This window comes from Nyctereutes procyonoides, unplaced genomic scaffold (assembly GCF_905146905.1).
Source record: "Nyctereutes procyonoides isolate TBG_1078 unplaced genomic scaffold, NYPRO_anot_genome, whole genome shotgun sequence".
NCBI classification, from domain to species: Eukaryota; Metazoa; Chordata; class Mammalia; order Carnivora; family Canidae; genus Nyctereutes; species Nyctereutes procyonoides.
Genome location: NW_026575044.1, coordinates 29,051,331 through 29,077,692, shown reverse-complemented (window position 1 = coordinate 29,077,692; position 26,362 = coordinate 29,051,331). Strand labels below are relative to the sequence as shown.

At 35.5% G+C, this 26,362-nt stretch overlaps 1 protein-coding gene across 1 annotated transcript in view; it reads left to right on the top strand.

The window, feature by feature from the left end:
* ASXL3 (ASXL transcriptional regulator 3) overlaps window positions 1-26,362 on the top strand; it is a 147,178-nt gene that overhangs the window by 29,421 nt on the left and 91,395 nt on the right. The window contains exons 2-4 of the mRNA XM_055324133.1: window positions 5,934-6,042; window positions 7,277-7,385; window positions 23,368-23,489. Coding sequence (XP_055180108.1) covers window positions 5,934-6,042; window positions 7,277-7,385; window positions 23,368-23,489 — 340 coding nt within the window. The remainder of the gene's footprint in view (window positions 1-5,933; window positions 6,043-7,276; window positions 7,386-23,367; window positions 23,490-26,362) is intronic.

Below are 26,362 nucleotides of genomic sequence, written 5' to 3'. Positions count from 1 at the left end.
ATATAAACTCACTCATGTCTTCTCTTATTTTTGCTCATGAAATGAAAGTGAAATTAGAAAAAAAAAACAACCCTGAGCCAATTTTTTAGACAAGTTATGAAATATTTAAATTCTTTCCATTTGCCATCCTTTGTACCTCTTCGAGGAGGAGTAGTATTCATAATAATGAGAGTTTACAATATTTGAACACTTTAGGTATGCCAGATGTATTTCTAAATGTTTTACATGTTTGAACTCATTAATTCTTCAGAATAATCCTTTAAGAAATAGTGACTTTTATTATCCACATTCTGTAGTCAAGGAACCTAAGACCTAGAGAGGTTAAGTCTCAAGTAACACAGCTAGTAAATGGTCTAGCCACTATTGAACAAGCTGACGGGCTCCAGAAGCCACAGCCTTATTCGTTGTGCTCTATTGCCTTTCCTGGTATAGCAGTGATCACATGACATGCAGAGAAACAGTTGCCAATATCCAGCTAAACCTGTGGTGTGTTGTTCATGTGATGTCTATAAACCAAGGATTTATAGACATCTCACTTCAGACTTTAGATGGGGGTCTTTAAAAACCATAATTTGGATTATAGGCTTTAGTTTATACTTTTATAGGCTCATTTCTTAGTTTCCTTATAGATATTATTTAGAAATAATACTGATCAACTCTTGTCCCTATTTTAATGTTTTGAGAATCTTGTCTCCTAAAACAAAAAGTCAATTTAATGAATATGATTGTATTGTATGTGGCAGCTTGGTAATGTCTCCAAAGTGAATAAAAGGTCTAATTTCATATCTCTGTTTATATTCTAAGAAGAATATCTTTTTATATTGTTCAAGCCAACCAGAGACAAATGTTTAGGTTTGGAGTCTGAAACTGTTTCTCTACATTTAAGAATTAACTTGCATAGCATATGTCACTTGGTAATTATTTCATGCCTCATATATCCACTTCATAAGTGTACTGGGGTTACATTTCTATATTACCTGAGAGATGTGTTGAAAATTGAAAATCATGTGGATTTTCTTCACATGGAAATATGCAGAATATCTTTCTGTCATGACCCATCTCTTGAGCTAATTGGTTCTCCTATTTATTCTTATATTTTTAAAACTCTAATATTAGTTATTTCTCATATGTCTGTGCTCATTAAAAATGTTAATTAGTGATCTTCTTTGAGGCACTACAAAGTTTGGGACACCATTTGTGTCTTCAAAAATAAAAATTCAGGGTTGCTATAGATAATTTTTTGGTTAACATTTTATGTGCTGGGATTAGGTAGGTAACATGTATAGTTTTAGATTGTTATTTTCTATCATTTTCAAGAATTCCAGACTAGTGGTAATTTTTCTCAGAGTAAGAAGTTAATTTGGCCTTGCCTTCCTATAATATTTTTTAAGCATCTAAGTTACAGATTTTCAGCGAATGTAACTGTGCCTATGTATGTATGCTAAGGAGTCATCCACACACACTGATAGAAATAGTTTATTCTTTTCCACTAGTAATGACTTACCCATTAAAGATGTAAATAAATAGACAAATCCAAGAATGCATTGTTCATTTTTTAACATTTTAAAAACATTTTGGTGAAGTGTAACATATACAAGACTTAGATGCACAAGTCCTAAGTAATCAATTTAATTTTCACTTAGTGAACACAAAGATCTTCCATCAAGAACTAAAATATTACCTGTCACACCAGAGGCCCACGTAATTTCCCCTTAAAAATATAGTCTTTATAGTTAAGATATTTTCTTAGGCCATCAACACTGGAGATACTTGAAAGGAGCTATTATGAATTGTTTTGAAAGACAGTGAACATGTAATTGTTTCTATTAATTTATATTAATAATAGCACAATAACATTAATAACAAATATTGCTTAACAATTGCTTCTTGAATTTATTGAGTTTTTTGACTGACATTGTTTGGGATTAATTTTTTGATATTCCCATATTTGAAAAATGAGATTAAAAATATTTTTAGGAAACGGCTTTCATCTGACATTTTTAAGAGATGCTTAGTGAAATAAAGTGGTTTAAAATTTGGGTTACTTAAATATTGAACAGGCTTGCTATTTTATACATAAGGGAATGGAGGACCACAATTATGATATTTTCTTTGTCATGTCTATAAATATTCTTCCATTTGCATTCCCTGGGTACTTTTTGTGGTTTTTAAAATTATTAAAATAGATAAGGATCCAGCCCATTCACTAAGTGTGCACTATTAGTAAAATTTTATGTGTTCTGTCAGCAATTTGATGTGATAAAGCAATGGTTTTTCTGTAGTTCGCACAGCACCAGGGCTCTGCAAAGCATCTCTGGGGGTTCTTTGATGTCTAGACAGTTTAAATTATGCCTGCTCCCCTGCCTCCAAATTCCACCCCTGTTCTGCTTCAGGGGTTGTGGGAAATGAAAACAAACCAGAAGGGTTCCACAACCCTACAGTCTAGGGAGAAAAACAAACAAGTAGAATAAGCTGTATATCTACCCTGGCAGGTGTATAGGAAGGCCCAATTACAGGGAATAGAAAGAAAAGAATTAGGGACAAATATTGTCCTTTGTATTTATTTCTAATTATATTCCTGATGTAGAAATACATGTGCATTACGGATAAAATGTTGTAGAGGCATTAAGGGAAGAAAGTACGAGGTGCCTATTACCTCAGCTCCCCACTTTTTCCTCCCCATTGGCAGCCAAATCTACAAGTTTGGTGTGTTTTTGTATATTGTCCTGTTTACTGAAATGGTAAGATGCAGAATTGCATTTTAAATTGGAAAGCTAACTTTATTTTCTTTCTTTTTTCTTGGTTTTCCTTTTATAATTTGGGACATCATGATTCTTCCAATTCATCTTTTTAGAAAGTAAGTAACTTTTGAAAGTTCAGAGGTTTTTTTTTGTTCTTGTTACAATGTTAACACTTTATTATTTCATACATACATATACACATATACATATTTTTATTACAGAATTTGTAACTTTTAAATGCCAACTGAAGTAATTAACCCTTGCCTTAACTGTGAATGAAGTGTGTTTAATTCATTAAAAATATGAATTGCCTTATAGAAGGTGTTTATGCTAAGAATACACTTTTAACATCTATTTGCCTCATCTTTTATACACACAGTAAATCATTATACTATATATTCATACATAAATGTATTTAAATATGTATGCATATAAATATATTTTCCTTAATATGGTCCAGGACATACTTTCTAGGTTTTTTGAATATGAAAATAATAAAAATAAATAAGACTTTTATTACTATTCAATAGTACATTAAGACATTCATTTCTTCAGGAAAAGCAAGCCAAATTTTCTAGACTGTATGAGGCTGTTAAGAATAATAGCAATAAGTAAATGGTATGAAAGATTAAAAAAAATCATTTTCCTATGTGTATTCCGCATTGATGAAACAGTTACCATTTATTAAGCATTTAATTCTTTTGATTCTAATGTTTTATTGTTTTTAGATAAAATGGGCCATATAATTAGGTTTTTTTCTGTAAAGAAATGCAGGTGATATGCTTACAACTAAGTAATCAGCCAATGATTTGAATTGTAGAATTTGCATTTCATTGCAAAATATTTTCCAATTCTTCTAAAATGCAAATGTTGTTTAGTTTTGAAATAAAACAAATTTCATATGTTTGTTTTGGGAAAGATTTTGGAGAATTATAGTGATCATTGAGACTTGGAAATACACTGTCATGTGATTCTGAAGTACATATTTTTAAATATTTCCATAGTAAGTCTTGAGTTTATGGAATTAATAAACAGTGTAATTTAATAATATATTCATGCTCAACAGAGCTTATTATTTATATGAAACTGGGTGCTTATCACTTATACTTGCAGCATGCATAGCATTAAAGTGCTACTTAATAGTCAAATTTATCTTCTACAATTATCTTTCACTTACTGTACCTTAGAAAATGTAAATTATAGCAATGTTAAATTATATTTGTTCAGCATTTTTTAGTGGCCTTTAAATCTGTATTATTCTCTCATATTCTAAATCTGTGTCAGGACTTCAGGAAAAAAGCAGGAAGAATGTGAGGTTCGATGTTAGGTGGACAATTGTTGTATTTTTAAAAGTCTACATTCTTCCATTTTTATGTATTGGATTCTATTTTACTTGTAGTGTTCACATTTTCTTGCCAAGTCTCTACAGAAAGTCTGTGTTTCTGACAGTTTCACTAAATTAAAACTCCACAAATCTGGCATAATAATTTCCTAGCTTCAAATTGTCTGTGCTTTTATCTAGAGAGAAAATGACAAAAATAGGTATTTTGGAGTGCTCAGCATAACATGTACAGCATGATTTATCTGGAATTTGTTCATGAACAGAGATATTTCTAGGGGAGATGAATATATTTTACAGTATCAGGTATGCCTGGCCCACTTGAAATATGAGCAAAAAATCTTTTATGAGGAAAAATAATGAAATGAGGTCTGTAAACTTGGAAAAGCTTCATGAGGAAAGATATTAAAGTAAACGCACACAATGTAATTAACATGTATACGTTAGTGTCATTACTACATTGTTTATATTAGGGCTCTTACTTCCTGTCAGATCCACTGGGATCATACTGACATGTTGGCACAGAGGAGCTGCTTCCTAAAATAACAGTGTTCTTATTATTATAATACTCATAAACCTTTATGACCATAATGGGTATATATGCTATGTATATATACACACACATACACACATTTGTGTGTATGTCTGTGTAAGTATATGCTGTGGCAACTCAGCAAATTTGGCTTTTTCATTTTATTGGTGAGTTTTCATAGTAGGTAAGAAATTTCCTAATTTTTGTTTTTAGAAACTTCTAATTAAATAACATGAAATTATGTTTCTATCATAGAAATTCAAAGCTTAATATCCTAGAGGTACTCTTATCTGAGAATATTTTGGATTAAATACCTAGAACCCCTAAGGCACAATGTGGTGGAGTAAAGCCTCTAATCCATATTGGTTCAACCAAATACTGATGTTTTAGCATATTAGGAAGTAAAATATACATGGAAACATAAGTAAATGAAAGTAATAATTATAGCTCCAAATTCCAGCTTGCAAAAATGTTAGTTTGCAAAGAAAACCCAAAAAAGGTTCTAAAGTCTACCCCAGAAAATACATACATATACATTTCACAAACATCTTTCTAGGTATAATGAATACATTTCAATGCTATTTGTACATATGTGCTTTGATATTCTTAATCGTTAGTTTAATGTTGTTTGATTCCTTTTAAAAATCTATTTTCATAATTCAATCACTTGCATCTTTATTGTAGAACATAAAGCTGGGAAGAATTCCCAAACACTTATTTTTTTATTGACAAATCTGAGAAAAGGATGTCATTGTAGAAGCTGTATCAGGTATAAACACAGATATAGATTTTTATTTGGCTGTGTGAGAAATGCAGTCCTGTGAGTAACTTAAACACTTGTAATTTCAAATCAGTTCTTCCCTGGTTTCTTATTATTCTTTTGTTGCTTTTCAACCTATAGGATGGAGCTGTCCTTGAACTTGGTTTATTTGATCATTCAAGTGCAACCATCAAGTTGTCTGTAATATTTAAAAACTGAGGCTTCATGGTATTATTTGTAAAATAACAGCACATAAACATTTGGGCTTTGGTTTCTTTGAAATAGAGTGTTGGTTGCTTTATGAATAAAAGCATAATTTCAATTCAGGAGACTTTTTGCCTGGAGCCTATAAGACAGATGCATCTGATTAACTTTGGCAAAACTGGACTGGCCTGTTATTGTAATGTAGATGTTTTCGGGGTTGGGAGGATATTTTAAAAAGGCATGTGAGAAGGTCCTTTTTTTTTTTTTTTGAGAGAGAGAGAGAGAGACTGAGGGAACAGTTTTGCCACAGAAACTACATCTCAGATTGCTTCATTTTTGTACACTTTTATTTTCTAGTGGAACTTCTCCATTAGCCTGTCTGAATGCAATGCTTCACACTAACACTCGAATAGGGGATGGAACATTCTTCAAAATCCCTGGAAAGTCAGGCCTCTATGCTCTCAAAGTAAGTTGGATTGTTCTGCATATTATGTCTGTTATTACTGTGTATCATGCATTTTTTCAGACATTTGAAGGTAAACAAAATTAGATTTGGGTGAAGGGTAGAAAAATGACCCCTATGCCTTTTAAATGTTTTCAGATGTCTTAAAAATGATTTCATATTAAGAATAAACAATGACATTTTTCTTCAAGGAAAGCATATCTGTGGTTTCACTCTAACATATGGTAATGGAAAATAGTTGTGGCTTCCTTAAAATTCTTGATTCTTAAAAATTTACATGGAGGAGTGCCATGAATCATCAGCCAAGAGCTTTAGATGATCATGGTTGCAGTTAAACTATTGACTTTATGGCCTCAGTTGATATACAGGCTTCACACCTGTACACATTGTTGTCTTTTATAAAAATAAATTTATCCATTATTCCTGAGAAGTTGCTGATTTAAATTATTCAATTTTGAAACAGCAGTGTATCAAGGGAATTTTAAATAATGCATAATTGTTGTGTGAGAAGAATAGAGAAATGAAATAAAAAGCTTCAGATAATGGAGTCTTAATTATTTTGGTGTAATCCCGTTCCCTACTAGAATGGGAAATGCTATCTAAGATGCAAAATTCCAGAAGACAAAAGCTGTTGATCTACAAATGGTTGCGTAACTTGGAACAAATAAATCAGTGTATTATTTCTTTTAAAGTTAAAAATAAGTCACTGCTCTAATAAATGATGGATTACATTTAAAGTTCATTCATTTCTTTTGAGAAGACGGTTTTTAATGTTAAAAGTTATACCTGGCGAAGAACCAGGGGTTCCTTCTCTGCTACTAAAAGCATGGGACCCTTCTTACTGTGTGTTTCAGAAAATAACAGGTTAATCAAAAAGACTTGTACTATTTCAGTTGCTTTTTGTAGCTACTTGGGTATTTAATTTACTGGTAAAATTCTGAGTTGTGAAGCCATTTTCTAATATAAAAAAAGTGTAGAATTGGGAAAAAAGGAAACAATGTATATCAAAAGGAAACTTTGTACAGATTTTAAGAGGTTTAAGAAAGTCATCTGTGGCAATGCGCTTTTCCCAGTTTTTTTTAATTCATATTTTTTAGAGATTTTACATTAAGAAAAAAATCTGTTGAAATTCCAAATCACAAGTAACAGTGGTAATACTTTAGGACTCTGAAAGTATTTTAAATATTTTCAGTTGTCAGTAATCTCCATAAATCATCATTTTTTAAAAATAATACAGAAAGAGGAGTCATCATGCTCAGCTGACGGAACATTGGATTTAGGCTGTGAATCTGAACTGGATGGCGCAGAAATGGCAGAGACCAATGCTAGTGGAGAAGGAGATGAAGGTACGTATGACAAAGGTCAAGATATAAACCTTATTCTCTTCGAGTTATATAGAATTCCAGTAATTCCACTGATTGATCCCAACCATTAGAGATACAATTCCTTCTCTAAGTTTTTACCATCTGCATTGATTCATCATCAAATATTTGGATTCAAAAGGTTGGCACCAAAGAAAAGTATGCGTTTCTTTGCTTTTTGTTTTATTTTATTTTAATTTTTGACACTGTGGACTTTTCTGGATAATATTCTCAAATGTTATCAGTATATTTCTCCTGTAAGGTGACAGTGTTACTGGAGGTATCTGGTGGTTGTATTCTATTGTGAGGCATTTTCTGCATTGTGTTTCTTTTTCCTGTGATCACAAGTAGTTTTATGTTTAGCTTTGTTCCTGGGTTTGTCCTTAGTAAATTAAACCTAGGACTAATATTCCTCACAATTGAACAAGAGCCAAATAAGTTATATTCTTGTGAAACACTTTTGAAAAGTGACTGACTCTTCTAGAATTCTAAGGGGGCGTTTTCTGCCTCTGAATTCTGTCCATGTTAATTCATTTTTATCTTTGTCAAGACATTTGCATTATGATCCCATTGGTGTATGTAATTTCTGTACAGCAGTTTTAACAAATTTTCAGTCCACGGACACTGTTGTACTTTTTCCTACCCTACCCACTGGTCCCACAAAGTGGACCCAGATCATGATTTGGGAGGAAGACTGTGTCATTAAAGCCTCTGTTGGTGGACTCATAGAAATCAGTAAATTATCTTTAAACAAACAAACTTTAAAGGATCCTTGAGAAATATCATATTTCAGTAATAGCCCAAAGCCATTCGTTTTATTAACAGCTACAGGAGTCTCTTTGTATTCAGACTGGACACCTCCTGCCCTTTAAGCTGGTATGCTCTCTGATAGCCCCCATGAGACTGATTTTACTTTGGTGCCTATCTAATCTGCAATAGACATTATGAATTAAGGTAGGAAACACAGATTCTTTGTAAAAGGGCTGAAGTTGGCTCTGTAGGCTTTTTTTTTTAACCAACTTTCACTGTATTTGATGTTACTATTCATTTTTTAATAATAAATTTATTTTTTATTGGTGTTCAATTTGCCAACATACAGAATAACACCCAGTACTCATCCCGTCAAGTGCCCCCCTCAGTGCCCGTCACCCAGTCACCCCCACCCCCTGCCCTCCTCCCCTTCCACCACCCCTAGTTCATTTCCCAGAGTTAAGAGTCTTTATGTTCTGTCTCCCTTTCTGATATTTCCTACCCATTTATTCTCCCTTCCCTTCTATTCCCTTTCACTATTATTTATATTCCCCAAATGAATGAGAACATATAATGATGTCCCTATTCTTATACCTTTTAAAAACTCAGTTCAACCCCACACTTGTGGTAGTACTGTGAACTTCGACAGGTCCTTGCGGTTACGGAGGGAACAAGGCAGAGGTGCATAGCAATTTTTGCCTTTCTGGAAGTGCTGGTAAAATGGGGCAAACTATTCCTCTTCAGGAGGATGAAGGGGAATCGCATTGGGTCATTCCCCTTGTTGTACTGCCTGCTTTAGCATACAAGTATGCTCTCTCTCAACCTATATATTGAGTTTCTACTATGTGCTATGTACTATTTTCAACACTGCAGTTACAGCAGTAAAAAATAAGACCCAAAAGAGACTTCTCCTGGATCTTAGGTTGGTAGAGAGAGAATAAGCAAAATAAATGTGTAAAATGTGTAGCTTATTCATTGCCAGAAAGTGAGATTAGGGTGAGAGAGAAGAGTACATTTGAGAAAAGATCTGAAGACAGGGAGAAGGTATTTAAGGGGAAAAGAGTTCTAGATGAAGAAGCAGCAATTTACAAGGGCCTTAAAACAGAAGAGTGCCTGGAATGTGTCAGAAACATCAAGATGCCAGTGTGGTTGGAGGCCAGAGTGAGCAAAGGAGAGGATGATAAGATATGAAGTTAGGAGGTTATGGGGCCGGATGCTATCATGCCTTAATTAATTTTGTCTTTTGCTTTTAGTGAGATGTTCAACTCTTGTAGGGTTTTGAGCTAGAGAGACAGTGATCTCACTTAGATTTAGCAAGAGCTAAAGTATAGCAGGAGCACTAATTACAAAAATACATACATACATACACATATATATGAAGGAGGATATATATAATATATATATATATATATATATATATATATATATATGGACAAAAAGGACAAAAACAGAGACCATTCAGAAAGCTATTGCCATAATACAGATAAGAGGTGATGGTGGTTTGAATAAAAGTAGCAGTGGATATACTGAAAAGTGATTGGTTTCTGGATATATATGAAGCTAGACTGAATAGGAGCTGCTAAAATTAGTATGGTTATGAAATTAAAAAAGGAATTGGAGATAACCCCAAAATATCAGTGTTAGCATATAGAAAACTTAGCACTGTCTTTAATTTAGATGGAAAATCCACAAGGAATTAGTTTGAGGGGCAGGGAGTTGTTGATCAGGAGCTCAGTTTTGGACATATTAAGTATGACATTCATTTTCAACACCCTGGTGGATGTGTTAAATAATTGGACTTATGTGTCTTGAATTCATGGGAAAGACCTTGCTGGAAATACACATTTGGAAGTGGTCAGTCTATAAACAATATTCAAACACAAGAAACTGGATGAGATCACCAAAGAACTGAAGGGAAATTGAAAAGAGAAGATGCCCAAAGGCTGAGATCAGGAGTATTTGACTTTTTTTTTTAAGATTTTATTTATGTATTCATGAGAAACAGAGAGAGAGAGAGAGAGAGAGAGAGAGAGGCAGAGACACAGGCAGAGGGAGAGGCAGGCTCCATGCAGGTAGCCTGATGTGGGACTCGATCCCAGGACTCCAGGATCACACCCTGGGCTGAAGGCAGGCGCTAAATCACTGAGCCACTCAGGGATCCCCTGGTATTTAACTTTTAAGAGCTTGGGGGAAGTGATGGGAAATAATTACAGAAAAATGAAACTGAGGATAAATGGTTAGGAGAACATGTTCTCTGTCCTGGTAAACAAGTGAAGAAAGTATTTCTGGGAAGGAAGCACCTCAGATGTGTTAAATGCTTTGGATATTTCAACTTATAGTGAAGACTGAGAATAACCATTGGATTTAGCTTTGTGAGATTGTTGATGAACTGGGCAATGACAATTTCTATCCAGTGGTGAGACCACAAGCCTGAATGAAGTAGATTCATGAGAATGGGAGAACAAAATGGAGACCCCAAAAGTAGCTGATACTTTCAAGGATTTTTGACGTAAAGGGAAGAAAAATGGGAAAATGGCTAGAAGGGAAAGTGTAACCAAAAGAAAGTTATTTTTTAATATGAGAGATAAATATTGGAATAATTCTATACTGATGAGGAAAATCCAGTTGAGAAAGAGAATTTGATAATGATGAAGTTGTCCTGTGGCCATGTGCTTGATTAGATGAGAGGAAAAGGGATCTATTAAATGGATGCAGAGACTGGCCTTATTAGGAGTATAGACAGGTGCTCTAAGGAAGTAGAGAGGATAAGTCAGGGTATTTGGATAGAAATGAAGGGAGGCGAGAACACCTGGGAGAGGCTTATGGAAATATGCTTATTGCTTCATTTTTCTCCGAGAAATAGTAAACAATTTCATCAGAGCGCATGAGGACCAGGGAAGTAGTTTTTCAGATTTAGAGAGAATATATAAAATGTTTGTCTAGAGTCAGGCAGGATCAAGGATCCTTTTAAGGTTGTTAATTCTGAATTTAGTATGAGACCAGTCAACAAGGTGGTACTTTTTCTCCAGTCATGTTCATGACCTCCGTTACAAGTGCAGAGTAGGTACAGAGTTGGATTTGGCCAGTGTTGGGATTTTGCCAGGTGTGAATGAAGAAGTAAGAGAGGGACAGAGGAGTTAAGGGTGCATGAAATGGAATAGTCAAGAATCAGGTTCCATGGTATTTAAGGTGGTTGCAGATGTGAGTAAGGGACACAATCCTGTGAGGTAAGGTGCGGAGGGGGAGGTCTTACTGGGGTGGAAGGATTGTTTGATTTAGTGTTCTAGAGAAAATGAGTTGAAGGATGAAGGATATGTGATGTGAGAGTGGAATACACAAAATTGAGGTCAGGGTGATATTATGGAATATATGTCAGAGATGAGAGGAAAGAAAGAAGGAGCCTAGGTTTAAGGCCGTCAGGAATGGTTATGCGTTGTGCATCCTCTTCAGAGTGGCCCGAATGAAGAGACCATCCAAGGCAGCTGAAACACAGTAACCCTCTGTTTGCCCAGCCTAGTGTTTTGGGATGAAATTGGGTCTCCTTGGTGGAAACATTGCTTTTTAAAATTTGCACAAAGATGCAAAGGCTGGTCGTGGCTCAGGTATAAAATACCAGAGAATTATCTGTGTGGATATTGAAACCGACAATTGTGTTAGAACTAGCATCAAAAGAGCATGACATTTAGGAGCTAAAGCCTTCAAAACATGAAGGGGAGTAATGCAGGAGTTAGTAGGTAAGTGCAGGAAGGAGCATTGTTGCTGCTATGGTTTGATGGAATGAGATAGGCTGGAGGCAACTAAGGAGCAGCAGGGGAAAATAGAGGTCATCTCTCCCATTTCCAGGCTCAGTAGCACAAAGTGTGTGGAAAAGAAAGGGTCTTCTATCTGAAGGGTCCTAGGGGAAGTAGTGTTCATTGGAGAGAGCCAGGTTTTTGTAGATCAAGATGTGAAGGGAGTTTGCAGAGAAAAGATGGAGGCTAATAGGAGATCTTGCTACTTGGCTAACCCCGAATTTCAGAGAAACAGTGGGAGGGTTTTAGTGGCTAGAAAGGGGTGGAGGACCAGGTGGTGGGAGCACTTAGCCAATAGCTAAAACAAAGTAGGGAAAGCAACCTCCCCTAATTTGAAATGTGAAGAGGAACTTCACAAAGTAATGTATTACCAGCACTCCTCCAAGCTAATGTGACCAAGTCACATTTCCTCGTCTCTCCTTTGAAGTTGCATTAGAGAAATTGCTTTGGGGAATCACTGAACAGATAGTAAATAGCTTGTTTCCTTGAGTATTTCTTGACTTACCCACTTTTGCATCTTCTGGCAAACCACAATTGCTTCTTTTAGGACAAGTGTATTTCCTATCCACGTTCCACATAAGTACCATATACTTCTTGTATAGCCCATCAACCTTGCCAAACTTATATATTGAAAAGGACTGCGTCCACTGCCCAGTCTTTGTAAGCTGTTTGCTTGTATATGGTTTAATCCTCATAATATTCCTGTGAGATACAGAATCTTTCTAGGCTCTGTTTTTTTTAAAGGTTTGTTTGTTTGTTTATTTATTTATTTATTTATTTATTTATTTATTTATTTATTTATTTATTTATTTATTTATTTATGATAGAGAGGCAGAGACACAGGCAGAGGGAGAAGCAGGCTCCATGCCGGGAGCCCGATGCGGGACTCGATCCCAGGACTCCAGGATCGCGCCCTGGGCAAAAGGCAGGTGCCAAACCACCGAGCCACCCAGGGATCCCTCTGGGTTTTTTTAAAAATCTATTTTAATTTTTTTTTGCCTTTGAGAAAATAAAATTAGATAAATATCTAAGTGGCAAGCCCAGGTAGGTGTACATGACATCAAAAGCCAGGCTCTAACCACTGGGATACTTCCTTGGAATCACAGGGCACTCTTTTAGCCAGGAGTCATTGATACAATTTGCTTTCCCAACATTTGTGCAAATCTATTCTGATTATAGACTTGAGAATTTGACAAAGAGGAACCCCTGGCTTATCCAGATTAAGGAGTGGAATACCACATAATTTCTTGCAAATTGATAATAAAGTCCATGAAACTGAACCAGTTCAGGTGATTTCCTTGCCATTCTGTTTCTAATACATATTTGAACCAGAAGTTAGAATGGATAGAATTTCTGCACTTCTAACAGCTGTACAAATATACTTTGAAAATATAATCAGAGAGAGAGAAGGTGGGGGATGTGTGGGGATGTGTGGACCAGGGAGCCATGGTGGGGGAGAGGGGGAAAGGAAAGAAAAGAGGAGGGTCCCACCATCTGTTTTTTTCCTTCTCCTCTCTCATTCCTCCTTTGGGATGAAAGAGTGGGAAGTGCGGAGGTGAATAATAACTGCCACTTGGTAACATAAACTTGTGGCAATCCAGAAAATAAGCCTCTGCTACCATAGAGTTATTTCAAATTAATAAAGATCAACTGAGATTCGCTGTACCATTAAAGAGGGTAAGCAAAGAAATATTTTTTAAAGCACTTTAAAGAGCTAGTAATACAAAATCTTAGCAGCTTGATTCCAGTCAGTAATATCTGAATCTTCAGGTTTGAGGTAATAACAATAATGCTTCAGTCCTCTTCTTGCAATCAACTGGCCAGAGAAACATTCTTATTAAATGGGTGATCTTTGGCCAAGAAATTTTGTTTTAAAGTTTTGTTGAAAATTTTTACAATGCGGGAAAGTGGTATATTTATTGATTATAGGATTTACAAGATGCAGAACTACAGTTATGTGTATGTTCCTTTGATTCCTACCAGTCTCTCAAGTTAATAAGAGTTAGGCATATAGACTCAAGAAAATAAACTCTTCAGATTTTACAGGCTTTAGCTCTAGAGATTGAAGAGTGATTTAGGTGAATCACTTGATATATCTTTGTTGACATCCCATGACCATTTATGCCAATATAAGTGTAGATCTATGTCACCCAAAGAAAATATTTTGGATTTTATGGGGTATTTTAGTCAGAGATATATGGGTATATTTGTGTCTGAGTTGTTTTCTGAGCATAATACATTGGCATATCATGAGTTTTCTCACACATATTAAGTTGACTTACAGTGCATTCCTGGCTGCAGAACCCATACATACATATTTTATATGAAATGAGAGCATCACTACATAGTCTTCACCCTCTTCACCTTCTATTTATAAATTGTTATTAACAAGAAAAAATGAGTTTCTCTTTTCATGGCCCTGATTTATATTACATGTTTAAAATCAAAAGCAACCATCCTATTTTTTAAAATGAAGAAACTGGAGAATGTACAATTTTCATCCACAGAGATCAAAAAAGGTTCTGCTTGTTATTAACCCTAATGGCTTTCAGGGAGGAAGCAGCACTCTAGTGGGGGAATTAGTATTTTAAAAGTCTCTATTTAGGGGGAAAAATTATAGAGAACATATATCCTATGTTTTAGTCCTTAGATCCCAGGGTAAATAATGATTCCAACATTTGAAGAATTTTATATGGTCCTTTTTCATTATTCTTTACGGCCAGCTTTATAAGTGGGTTTCTGATTGTATGATTCTTGGCAGAGTTGTGTTAACTTAATGAAACATTATTCAGCTCACTCTTTGTTTTCATTGGCTCAGAGGCCACAGTTTAAGGGGTCTTTTTTCAGAAGTGAAAAGTGCTTTAAGATGGCCTGAAGTGTGTGGCTAAGATCTCTGTTGAGACATCAATTACATACAGATGAGGAGCGTCCTGGAGGCCCTGAGAAGTGTACTAGTGAAGGTTTAGATGCCCTCAGGAAGTAGTCACACAGACAGTTTATCAGTGACAATTTTATATAGGGGAGCAGGGAAAAGAAAATGAGGGGGCTGTGGAGCTGTGAAAACAGTGTTTTGAGTAATTTTGGAGGATATTGCTAACCTACTTCGTGTCTCTTTCCTCATGGTGAGATTGGTCTTGTTTCGCTGGAGGTTTTTCAGTAGCTAGTCCGGGGTTGCTCCAGCATGATTTCACATAGGATGGCACCCTCAATTTTTACCTGACAACCATTCCTCAGAATCCTACAGATGAGGGTCGGGAATTCTTTCATTGACTGGGTCCCCTGATTTTCTTAGGTTAATCGACTTTGTCTTTTCTTTAACGTTTCATTTTCCCTAACAGCTTGGTTAGCTCACGGAGACACCTGTTCTACATTGGTGGCCCTGAGGAACTTAAGTATGTGAAAATTATATTGTTGTAGTTACAAATGGAAGAAAATATGGAGGAAAGAGAATACTCTTCACAGTCAGAAAAGACCATTGGCGGGATATCAGACCTCCTCTGCCCACTCCTTTCTTATTCTCCCTTCTTTGATCCCAGGCACAGCATTCATGAGAAATATGAGGGACTTGAAGTTGATGCAGGCTGGACCTTAAGCCAGCATTTAACTTAAGCCAGTCGATTCAGTTAGATATTATTCTAATAGTAAATGTCCAGAGGGATAGGAATCTCAGGCTCCTTTATATTTGCCTCTGTGTTTTGATAACTTTAATAGGCAAGAATTTTTTCCTTATGCTGAAATCTTTTTGTGCTTTTAATTAAACTAATTTTCTCTCCCCCCACCTTGTCTGATGATGAAGAACAGCTGGGCATCATCTCGATACCACCCCCTTCATCTTCTCCAAGTGACTTACCCCAGCTTTTTGAAACATTTTTGGTTTACTCTTTTCTTTTACCCATTAGGGACCTCTTTTTCTTGCATACTTGCCCTTGAACTGTGAACTTTGATCTTGTAAAATGGATTGGTCAGTTTTAATAGCTTAGAGTCATGGAGGAGAAGAAAGTTTTCTAAGCGCAGATAAAGTGACCCATTTAAATGTACTTTTCCCTTCTCTTGTGCTATGAGAGAAATATTTTATAATATAGAGATAGAGATTGTATAGAGAGTATGATCTCATAATAAAAGCAAACTCCCTCTCAAAACCAGAATTAAAGGTATTCCCTCAGTTACTCATCTTAACTAGCCAGATTTCTGTTTGATTTATTAGTTTACAATTAGTATATAAGAACAAAGCACCTATTCTTTAAAAAGTAAAGTACTTTCTTTCATTAATGTCAGATAATCCATTCTCTCTTTACGGCGACAGTGTAGAGACATTTCTCAAACAGTTAACCACCTCAGTACCTTATCTAGTTCCCTTTTATTGTATACTAGAGTTTTCTTTTATGTGTCAAAGTATAAAGCACTCAGTAGTGATGCCCATTGGTGAAGAAAACACTTACCCTTGACCTGTACCAACCTTTTAATGATATTCTTCCTACCTGCTTTTTGCTAGTTTTCATTTTCCAAGTGGATTGCTGTATTTCTGGGTATATGTTTCGGGAACCTAATGCAGTGTAGAAGATCACAGGTGTTGTGCAGTATAAAAGAAATAGCTTCTACTGTTTTGCCCACGCACAGTTTATTGTGTTATTACTCTACATAATTTTGAGAGAGGAATCTGCAGGAAGGGGTTAGGTGGTGAAAGGCTAGTACCTATAGGATATGCTTTTTCTATTAACTATTCTTATTTCTGGTTTGAGTTTCTCTTTTCTGAGTTGAGAGGGATATTTTGTTGGATATCCAGAGATATTAGTATAACTGAATGGCTCTGGTGATAAATTGAGTACCTGTAGGAGAGATTCTTATAGAGGTACCTTTAGTGTGCACATGTTCTTCCTCGTTGCCTGGGGAGTTTCAGTGTCCTGTCCGCAGCAAACCAAAGTGTCTATGAATCATCTGTGGACATTGCAATGAAATTGCAGTCTGTCCAGTTCCATGATATCTGATGAGCATCACTGGTAGCCTATGATATCAGCCTGATTACATCTTGTTAGGAGGATGTTCTTACTGATAGACGTTCTTGTATAATTATCATCTGATTAACCATTCCTCTTATTTTATTTTGTTCCGTTTTCTGCAAACCTCTTCTGACTAGGAAGAGGGCCTTCTTGGGCAAGTGAAGCAGTATATAAAATACATTAAAAACTTCAGTTATATTAGCTGTATTTTATTCATAGATGATACTCTAAATAATATCGAGTATCAGTACTTAACAATATTTAGACAATTTGTCCCTTGAAAGTTTCTTAGAGGAAAAGAGCTTTTTTCATTATTTTATTGCCCCTATTTCTCTATGTAATTTTTGGCCTTTCTTGGCATATTATATGCTTTGAATGTTGTCTTTTATTGCAGTGAGGGAAGTTTTTAAAATCCAGATATCTATGCCTATCTTGGAATAAGGAATGCTTTTAAAGAAGGTAGTTCTCTCCTTAGTCTGGATCCAAAAAGGATTAAGGAATTACTTTTCCTCTGAAAGAAATGGATTCCAGGAAAGATTTTGGGGTCAAATCGGTTTGCCTGGTCCTCATTAAGTCATTTTTAACAGTTTCTGGCATGTATTTTGTTACTATATATATGTATCTAGAACATCTGATATGTATGAATAATTTCAACATAAGTATGATACATAAAGCAGATTCAATCCCAACAAGCTTTTTTAATTATTTGCCATCTGGGGATACTTTTGAATTGTTTGCTTACCTATTTTTCAGAACAAATTTTAGTTATTACTGGTAGGTTTTTGTATGCTTGGCTTTCCTCAGGTAGAATTAATAGTTCTATACCATTGTTCTTAGAAAAAATACATTTAAAAAAAGCTTTATCATCTCAGTCAGGTCCTAGGTTTTATTTGATGTTGTCCCCCTGTATACAGTGCTTAGCACAAAAGTGCTCAGCAAAAGTTTATGAATGATTCATAAATAAATAAGCTTCCTCTAAGATTCCATTTTCTTTTAAAATGTGATTGAATTCTAACTGGGCACAGTGTTATCTCTAAGATACCATGTGCTCTTCAATTTATATCTTTTATTTATAAAAACTAAATTAAATCTATGGTGTATATCAGGATTATTTCTACAGAGAATTATTTGGATAGCATCTAGTTCGATCAGAAAAATGAAAGGGAGTCATTGGAGGGAGAACTGATAGCAATGAAGTGGATCAAAAGCTGTTCTTCTTCCTGCCTGGATTAGACCTGCAAATACTAGTTACCTCTGATAGCCTGTTACTTATTGTGTTGTTTGGTGGGACATACAGCAATTACTATCTTTGTTGCAGTGACTATATTGTGTCCACATCCTGGTCCCTGTTGTGGTTCTGCCTTCACGTATCTCCTGCCATTTCGAATAAGCATTGTGATTTCTGATTTTGACTTTTACATTATTTTTATTTTTATTTCATTATGCAAAGCCTCCAAACTGTCACTTTCTTCCTAAAATAAGGCAACAAGTCAGGATGGCAGAAGGAAGTTTATTGACATTGAGTGGCAGGTCATATGACTTTCCACAGACATACATAGGATGTTTTGTGGTTGGTTTTCATATTTTTCCTACTTGATTTTAGGATGATTTTAAATTTTTTTGTAAGATAAAAAAAATTCACTAATAATAAACTGCTTTGCTAAGGTCCCTTTCCATGAATTCCTATTTAAAGCAACAATTGAAAATTCACATTAAAAAATAGACACTTTAGATAAATTTAGTGAAAATCAAATTTAGCAATTTAGTAAACATTTATAGATTAACTACTCTGTGCCCATCTTTGCACTTAAGTCCCGAGTTGCCGAACCTGTGGATGATTGAGGCAGAGAGAAGCACCAGTTGCAGAGAGTGCCATGAATTCATATACTAAGTTCCAAGAAAACATGGGAAGAAGAGGAATAAGTTGACCTCAGAGACTGGCATAGTCAGGAAGGCTTTGGGGAAGCTGTTTCAGTTTGGGCTGCCAAGATGAATTCGCCAGGCAAAGAAATGGAGAAGGGTGTTTAGATGAAGGATAATCGGAGCAAATTATAGTAAATACAGCAAGTCACTGTGTTCAGGAAATACAGCAGGGTCTCAGCTGGTTGGGTCAGAGAGGATTGGAGTTGGGGAGGCAGACAAAATGTAAGACTAGAGAGAGAGACAAAGTCAAGTTGCATTCTAATCTCTCCCTTCTTTGTGGCTTGGTTTAAAGGTCAAAGCCTTCTTGTACACTTGTCAGTGGATTAGCAATTACAGTGAGGGGAGCATTGCCCATAGCTTCTGTTACTTGACTTTAAAAATATGAGTTCTAACCCATGTTTTCTAGTTTGATCTCATTTTCAAGTTGAATGGTAAATGAAAGAGAGGAGAGCAACATGGAGACTCCGAGTCAAAAGTCCAGTCTTGCTGGACAGTCACCAGTGTCTCCAGCTTTCAAGACTGTTTCATGATGATGTGTAAGCCTCCATCTCTCTTATCTCCTAAGCCTCCTAAATAGACTATTTTGGATGGAGGACTTGGGTGAGAATGTGAGAGTGGGAGTAGTTAAGCAACAAATACTGAGAATCTCATTACCTGTTTGAATTTAAAACAAGCAGATTAGTTTTTAACTATATTGTTGGCTCTGCCTAGTTTTGGCAGCCATGCAAAATGTAGACAGAAATAGCATTTCTGTACATTTAAAAAAATATTTCCTTGTCTTCATTTTGTCCACCTACGGGAAGGGCAGGCAGTCTTGTGGGGGTTTGAGGTATAAATCCTGGCATTCATTTTGTGATCACACCAGTGAAGTTAGGAAAAAAAAAGCTCCATTCTTGTTTGAATGCCAAAAAGATATCACTTTCTAAGCTGCCTGTCAGTGTTTGATATTTATTGGATAAAACATCTGTCCTAATTCTTCAGTTTCCTGGTTTCTGTTGTAATTTCACATACAGGGAATTTCCCTTGGCCCTTTCTTTAACATTAATTTTTCTTTGGCTTGTATTTCAGAGGCCAGACTCAGTCCCTTATATAAATATTCAGGCAACTGTTTAAAATGAGCTGTGTATTATTTATTTATCACATCTGTTATTAACAAAGCTGCAAGAATTAAGTAAAAGTGAAAACCGTGTATTTTGTCAGAATATGAATCTGCATGAACCTCCACAGTCCAACTATTTGGTGTTTTTCAATTCAGCCACCCTCATCATATACATGGCAAAAGAGTGAATAAAATCACTCATGCACCCATGTTAAGGGTCAATTTTTGTCAGTACACAGACACACATGCACCCCACATGCACATACACGCCACATATGCAGGTGCATTGTCTGGAGTTTCTGGATAACACTGTGCATTTTATTATTTCTGGACTTTTTTCCATAAAATAAGGTATTTTTTTAACTCAAAGGAATACTCACTTATAGATTTAATTTTCTATTACATTTACTTTCTAAAGATTCCATAATTATTTGATCAGAAATAAATGATTAGGGAAAGAAAAATTATTTGACTCAGGGAAATAGGACCATGTTTCAAAAGAGGGAATCAAGGAGGAAATGTAGGAAGGAGTTTTCATGATGCTTCATTTGAGTATAGGATAGAATGTAAGATAAAGCAAAATAGAGTTGAGTTAAAGAAAAATGAATCATCTTGAGAAAAAAACTTCATAGGATTGCTTGATGCTGTTTCATTTTATTGTCCTGCCCTCCATCTGAAGTTCTGGGCTCCAGATTGAACCAAATCTTCCCTTTGGAAACACTAAATACATGTGAGTCATTATTAACCTGGTATAATAGTGAATTTCAATCAAACTATGCATTATATTCTCTGATACTGAAATTGGTATCATGATACTCTATGGCTTCCTTGGGCAGAGAGAAATAGAGCAAGTTAAAAGATATCTGTTATCCTCAAGAAGGAGGGCTGATTGTAGCAGTCAGATGAATGCAAGCAGTACCTCTTACTGTAGCAGTCAGATGAATGCAAGGGGGACAAGGCTTTACTTATACTCACTAATTCAGCATTTGTCGTTGTTTGTCCCTGCTTCATTGGCATTTACCTTTGAAAGACTTACGAATAAAAGCACTTCCTAAGCAAGTTGGTAAATTTGTCCAGTATGCAGAAGTATCTCATATTTTTCACAAATTTCCTAAAATCCAACAGCATTTGGTTCTCCTTTTTAACTCATCAGTAAGTTTCCATTTGTCCAGTTGGAAATACTACTCTGAGAATGTGAAGTAATAAAACATATTTGCTAATGCACACTTTGTTCCTGGCTGGGCTTCTATTGCAACATTTAGGTCCATTCAATTGGAATCATTTGTCCCGTCTGCCACCTTCCTCTCAATTCCTCAGTTCTTCACACTTTGTAGAGACTTCAAACATTGACGAGCCCATGTGTGTAATCACTGTAAAAGCAAATTTATCTTTGGAATACATTCCAAAGATACTGATGATTAATTTCTAATATTTCTGGAGTAAGATTTGGCAGAGTGATACAATTTGCTCTAGTGATCATTTCAAGGAGAAAAGCCTTGGAGTCATATAATTCAGGGTAGCAGTGTTATAAAATGTTTCTACATTTTAATGTTAACTACAACCTTAGACTGTTTTAAGGAAAAGTATCATATGATATCAAATAGAAACAAGTCAGCTGATCTTTAATTCAGAGACTTCTCTTAACTCTATGGATGGGCAAATCCTTTTGGCTTCTTCAACCCTATTATTTCCTGGGCCAATCACTCTCACCTACAGTTCTACCTTTTTTCATGTTGTGGTTAAATGATTTGATCTCCCTGCCTTTATTAACTTCCTGTTTCAGTACCTTCAGGATGCAGCTAAATTAAACTTCTATAGACATTGAATTTTCTACATTAGTTCTGGGCTTTAAGGCCAAATATGTAAGTGGGAAATTATGGGTCTGGCCCTGGCTCCCAGCTCTGCTATTTTGTTGACTTTGTTACTGTGGGCAAGTTGTTGAGCATTTCTGGGCTCTAGTTTTCTCTCTCCAAAACAGGGACAGTACCTTTCCATCTTGCAAGGCAGTAGCAATGAATTGTCAAGGATGAAATGAGATCACATATGTAAAGTGCTTGGCATTAAAAACTAGCAATTATTGTTCAAAACTTGTTCATTTTGTTTAGTAATCAGCAATTTGATTACTTTCTGTATTAAAACAAAACCTGACTACCTCTTTTTTCCCCAGCATTCTTTCATGAGCATTTTTATTTCTAGGCAGCATGTGCTTGAGTCTATCTAAAGCAGCTTGAGTGTTCGCAACACTCTGCACGTGCATTTGCTTCCATTTTTGACTAGAATAATTTTTATTCCTCCACCTGCCTCTAAAGCTCAGGTCAGAATTCTCTAAGTTTCTGTTCCTTGGAAAATTTTCTTGGATTAGTGTTAACCCTGGTGCCCTTAAGAAGTCATATTTTGAGCTTTTCCAATATGTTCTCAAGCTATTTTTTTCCATCCAACTTCTTGCCTCCTGCCTTTGACATATGCCTCCATTCTGCCACTAATCCTAGTGCTTCCTTACTTTGATTTTTTCCTAAAACCTCCTTCCCCTCTGGCGTGCAAAGAAAAGGTTGTGCATAGAAAAGGGTCCGCATCTGTGCTGCTGCCAGAGTCAGGCACAAAAAAAGGTACTGTCTCTGTTTTGTCTCTTAGGTGGTAGGTTTGGGGACTGAAGAAGAGTGGCCGTTCGTTCTAACCCAGGTTTCACAGAACAGAGAGTGAGTGTGGGCCCTTGTCACCCATGCTAGTGAGACACTGGTTCTTCTAAAAGCAGCCTTTTTGAAGAAAATGTCCTCTGTTGAATAGACAACAGGAACGCTTGACTTGAGCAAAAATGGACAGATTATATGATTATCTGCAGAGGGCCTGATTTCCTTGAAAATAATTTCCTTAAATTGACATCCAACATTTTGGATTTTATTTTCCTTCTCCATGATAGATGACTTGGTCCATAGGAGAAAATAAACATGTCCCAGAAGGCCACAGAATGTATTGAAAGAGGGCTGCTAAGTGGAAGAACACAATGGTGGTTGGTAGATTTAAAACAATTTCATTAATTTACATGCTTTCTTCAAAATACTATACATTGCCCAATCTGCATATTCGGACTTGGAAAGTATCTACTGATTCCCAAGTCTTGAGGTAGAAATTACACTCTTTTTATGTCTGCACAATAGCCCTATGGCATAGAAATTATCATCAATTAGTGGGTAAGGAAACGGAGGTGTAGAGGGGTTACATGTAACTGTGACCACACAGTTATTAAGTGATCCTTCTCTCAAATCTAGATACTCGTCTTTTTACTGTGCTATTTGGCTTTATTTTAGGTATCCATTTTCAATTGGAGAGAAGCTCCAAGCGAGTTAATTACAATGGATATAAAAAAAGGAATTCAAATTAGTAATATCATTATCTCTCTCTGTTTCTAGTTTGTGCAAAGCAGGTAACTGATGAAGCATCTTCCACTCGAGATTCAAGCCTTACTAACACAGCAGTGCAAAGCAAGTTAGCGTCTTCCTTTCAGCAACACACCAAAAAGGCTCTTAAACAGGTAAGAGAACTGGCATTTGTTCTTTGTTCGGCCTACTTAAAGTAATGGGCATTATGTGGAAAAAGTGAAAATCAATAAGAACCTAGCAGTCAGAGAGCAACCACTGAATGTCCTGAATTCAACCACTTTCATAATAGTCATACACTAATTTTACTCTATGCTAAAAACTAGGAGAGGCTTGGCAGAGAACTTTGATGTAAAACAGAGGAAAAATGTGCTCAGAACCATAAAAACTTATATTAAGATTTTCTCGTGTAAGGGTTGTAGTAAACATATTGGCTTCATAAACGCATTATCTTGAAAATAATGTCTCTCTGGTCTCATGTTTGACTGATAGTTGATGTATGAAATAAACAGATAATTTCTTTCTTGTGACTGAGATGCGGCACATTACAAATGAGGAAAATAGCAATTGTGGCTCCTTTTTATCAAGGATGTCCATCAGGGAGTGAGTGGTATTGAATGGAGGTTAGTTGTACAATATCATCTTGATATTACCTAAGCAGTCTTGATCGCTGTGCCTTGCACTGTGATGGTGATAGGAGGGAATGGTTGGAAGGTTGGGGTCTAGGCTCTGAAATAACCCAGTTTGAATTCCTGCGACTCTGGGCAAGACACTTTTTTTTTCCTCTGAATCTCAAATTTCTTCTCTAGAGAATGTGGAAAATAATGATACATTTCACATGGGAATGATCTGCGAAGTATGTGAGATGAGACATTGAAAGCAAGTGGCAGAATGAGTGACCCCTAATCACCACTCAGTGTATGTTAGCTATTGCTGCCATGCTGGCAAATTCCAAATTGTGTGTGGAAGAGGAAGAGATGCTATGGTTAAATGGGGACAGTGGATGATGGTAATGCTGTCAGGAAAGCTTTTACATGTGACCTTTCATGTGAAAACTCATGGCTTTCCCTTGTTTAACTGCTTTCCTCTTCCATATTTTATTTTGCTCTTTCTGTGACAGCCCCCTCCATCACACCTCCTGCAGACCTTACCAAGTGTAGAAATAGAAGTATTATTCTAGTGATATATTTGTAACAAGGAAAAAGAAGCCATTTTTGTAAGTTAATTTTTTTAAGTCTCATTAATCTATAACACTTCTTAATAGTCCTATCCAGTCTTCCAGAAGGTCTACCCCTACCTTCTCATCTACTTCAAACAAGGAGACTTAAGAAAGAAACTCAACATTTTTGTACTGAATTACATTACTTTTCTATTTTGTGTTAATTATTGAAATTGCAGTATTTCCTTTCATTGGTATTATATTTAAGATAATTAGTGTTGCATCAAATAGTCTTTGGTGAGCTTACCATTTATATCTTGTAAAATGTTTTAGGCCAAAGAACAAAATTGAATTCAATGTTGAGATCCCTTTTTAACTGATGAAATAAAAGATGGATAACAGTGGGAAGGTCCAGGAAAAGGCTTATTCAGGTGGCAAATAGGATGCAGATAATAAAACACTAGCCAGGAGAGAACAGAGGATACAGAGCTGGGTAAATTTGTGGCATTTAGGAAACATAGAAGCCGTCATAAATGAAAGTCATACTTCTGAAGGGCAGTGATTTATAAAATGTGTATACCATGAAGTATTCCTGTATGTGAATATAAATATAAAGATTCAGATCTGTGTATTGTCATATCTCTTTTTTACTTTCCTCATTTTGGTTTCATATCATTTGAACATTTTTTATATTACTAAATAATTTCACAACTTTGAGTTAGTGCTTTTGTGTTGCGGTAGAGCATGTGTTTGTGGGAAGTTCCACTTGCTTCAGGCCTAAGCCTTGTTTTAAGAAACCAGTCCTGTAAGCTTCTTAATGTCCTGAAAGAGCTACATGTTAATTTCTTAAAATTTTATTGTATAACCAAATACAAAATTAGCTACTATGAGAATGTGCCACAATATGTAGCAGATATGCTAATGTTTGATTAATAATCAAATTCATATTTGAAATACATTTAGAAAAAAGCTGTTCTTGCAGAATTTTGCCCAGATTCCCTGTAATTGCTGAATTTCTTAAGACAGCATTTCAAGAATTGACTGAACATGAGGCATTTTAAATTGTAGCAGCCTCAGCAAATCTGCAGCTTTCTTTTCTTTTAGATAGTTGAATGGCTATGACCATGTAGAATTCTTTGTAAGAGTATATATATACATATGTGTACATATATATGGGTTCTGCATTCATGAACATATATTTTATGTGTATACATGCATATATAAATCCTCTTATGAATGTAGGGCCAACTGAATGACCCTAATAACAATTACATTCGCTGGTATTTACTTTTCTGAATTTTTGGCATTATGCTCTGTATTTTATATATACTATGTTTCTTAATCCTCAGAGAAATCCTTTATTGTATGTACTAGCATTCCCATTTTTCAAATGAGGAAAATAAGGCTCAGAGAATATAGGTAACTTACCCACAATTGTCCAATGAGTACATTTTGGAGATGACACTTGAACCCCAAATCATAGTTTTAGATTCTTCCCTCTTAACTGAGACTGCCTTTTAGCATATGATATGTAATATGATAGATAAATTTTTGACATTATCCAAGGAAATTTACATTCTTCGGTATTTGTATAGCGTAAGGAATGCAATACAGCATGATCATTAAGAATATTATTTTTGAACACAGACTATGTTCAGTATCAGCACGTATTACTGTTAGACACTCAAATATATCAAATATATAGCTCTTAACATTTTACTAGAAGTATATTTTGGGTCAGTAGGGCTTTAGTAATTTGTAAACTGGCCAGTGTAGATTCTTAGAAAGAAGTAGATGGAAAAAAAGAAATAAACAAAACAAAATAAAACCTTATAAAAGCCAGTGGCTTTATAAGCATAAGTGTAGTAA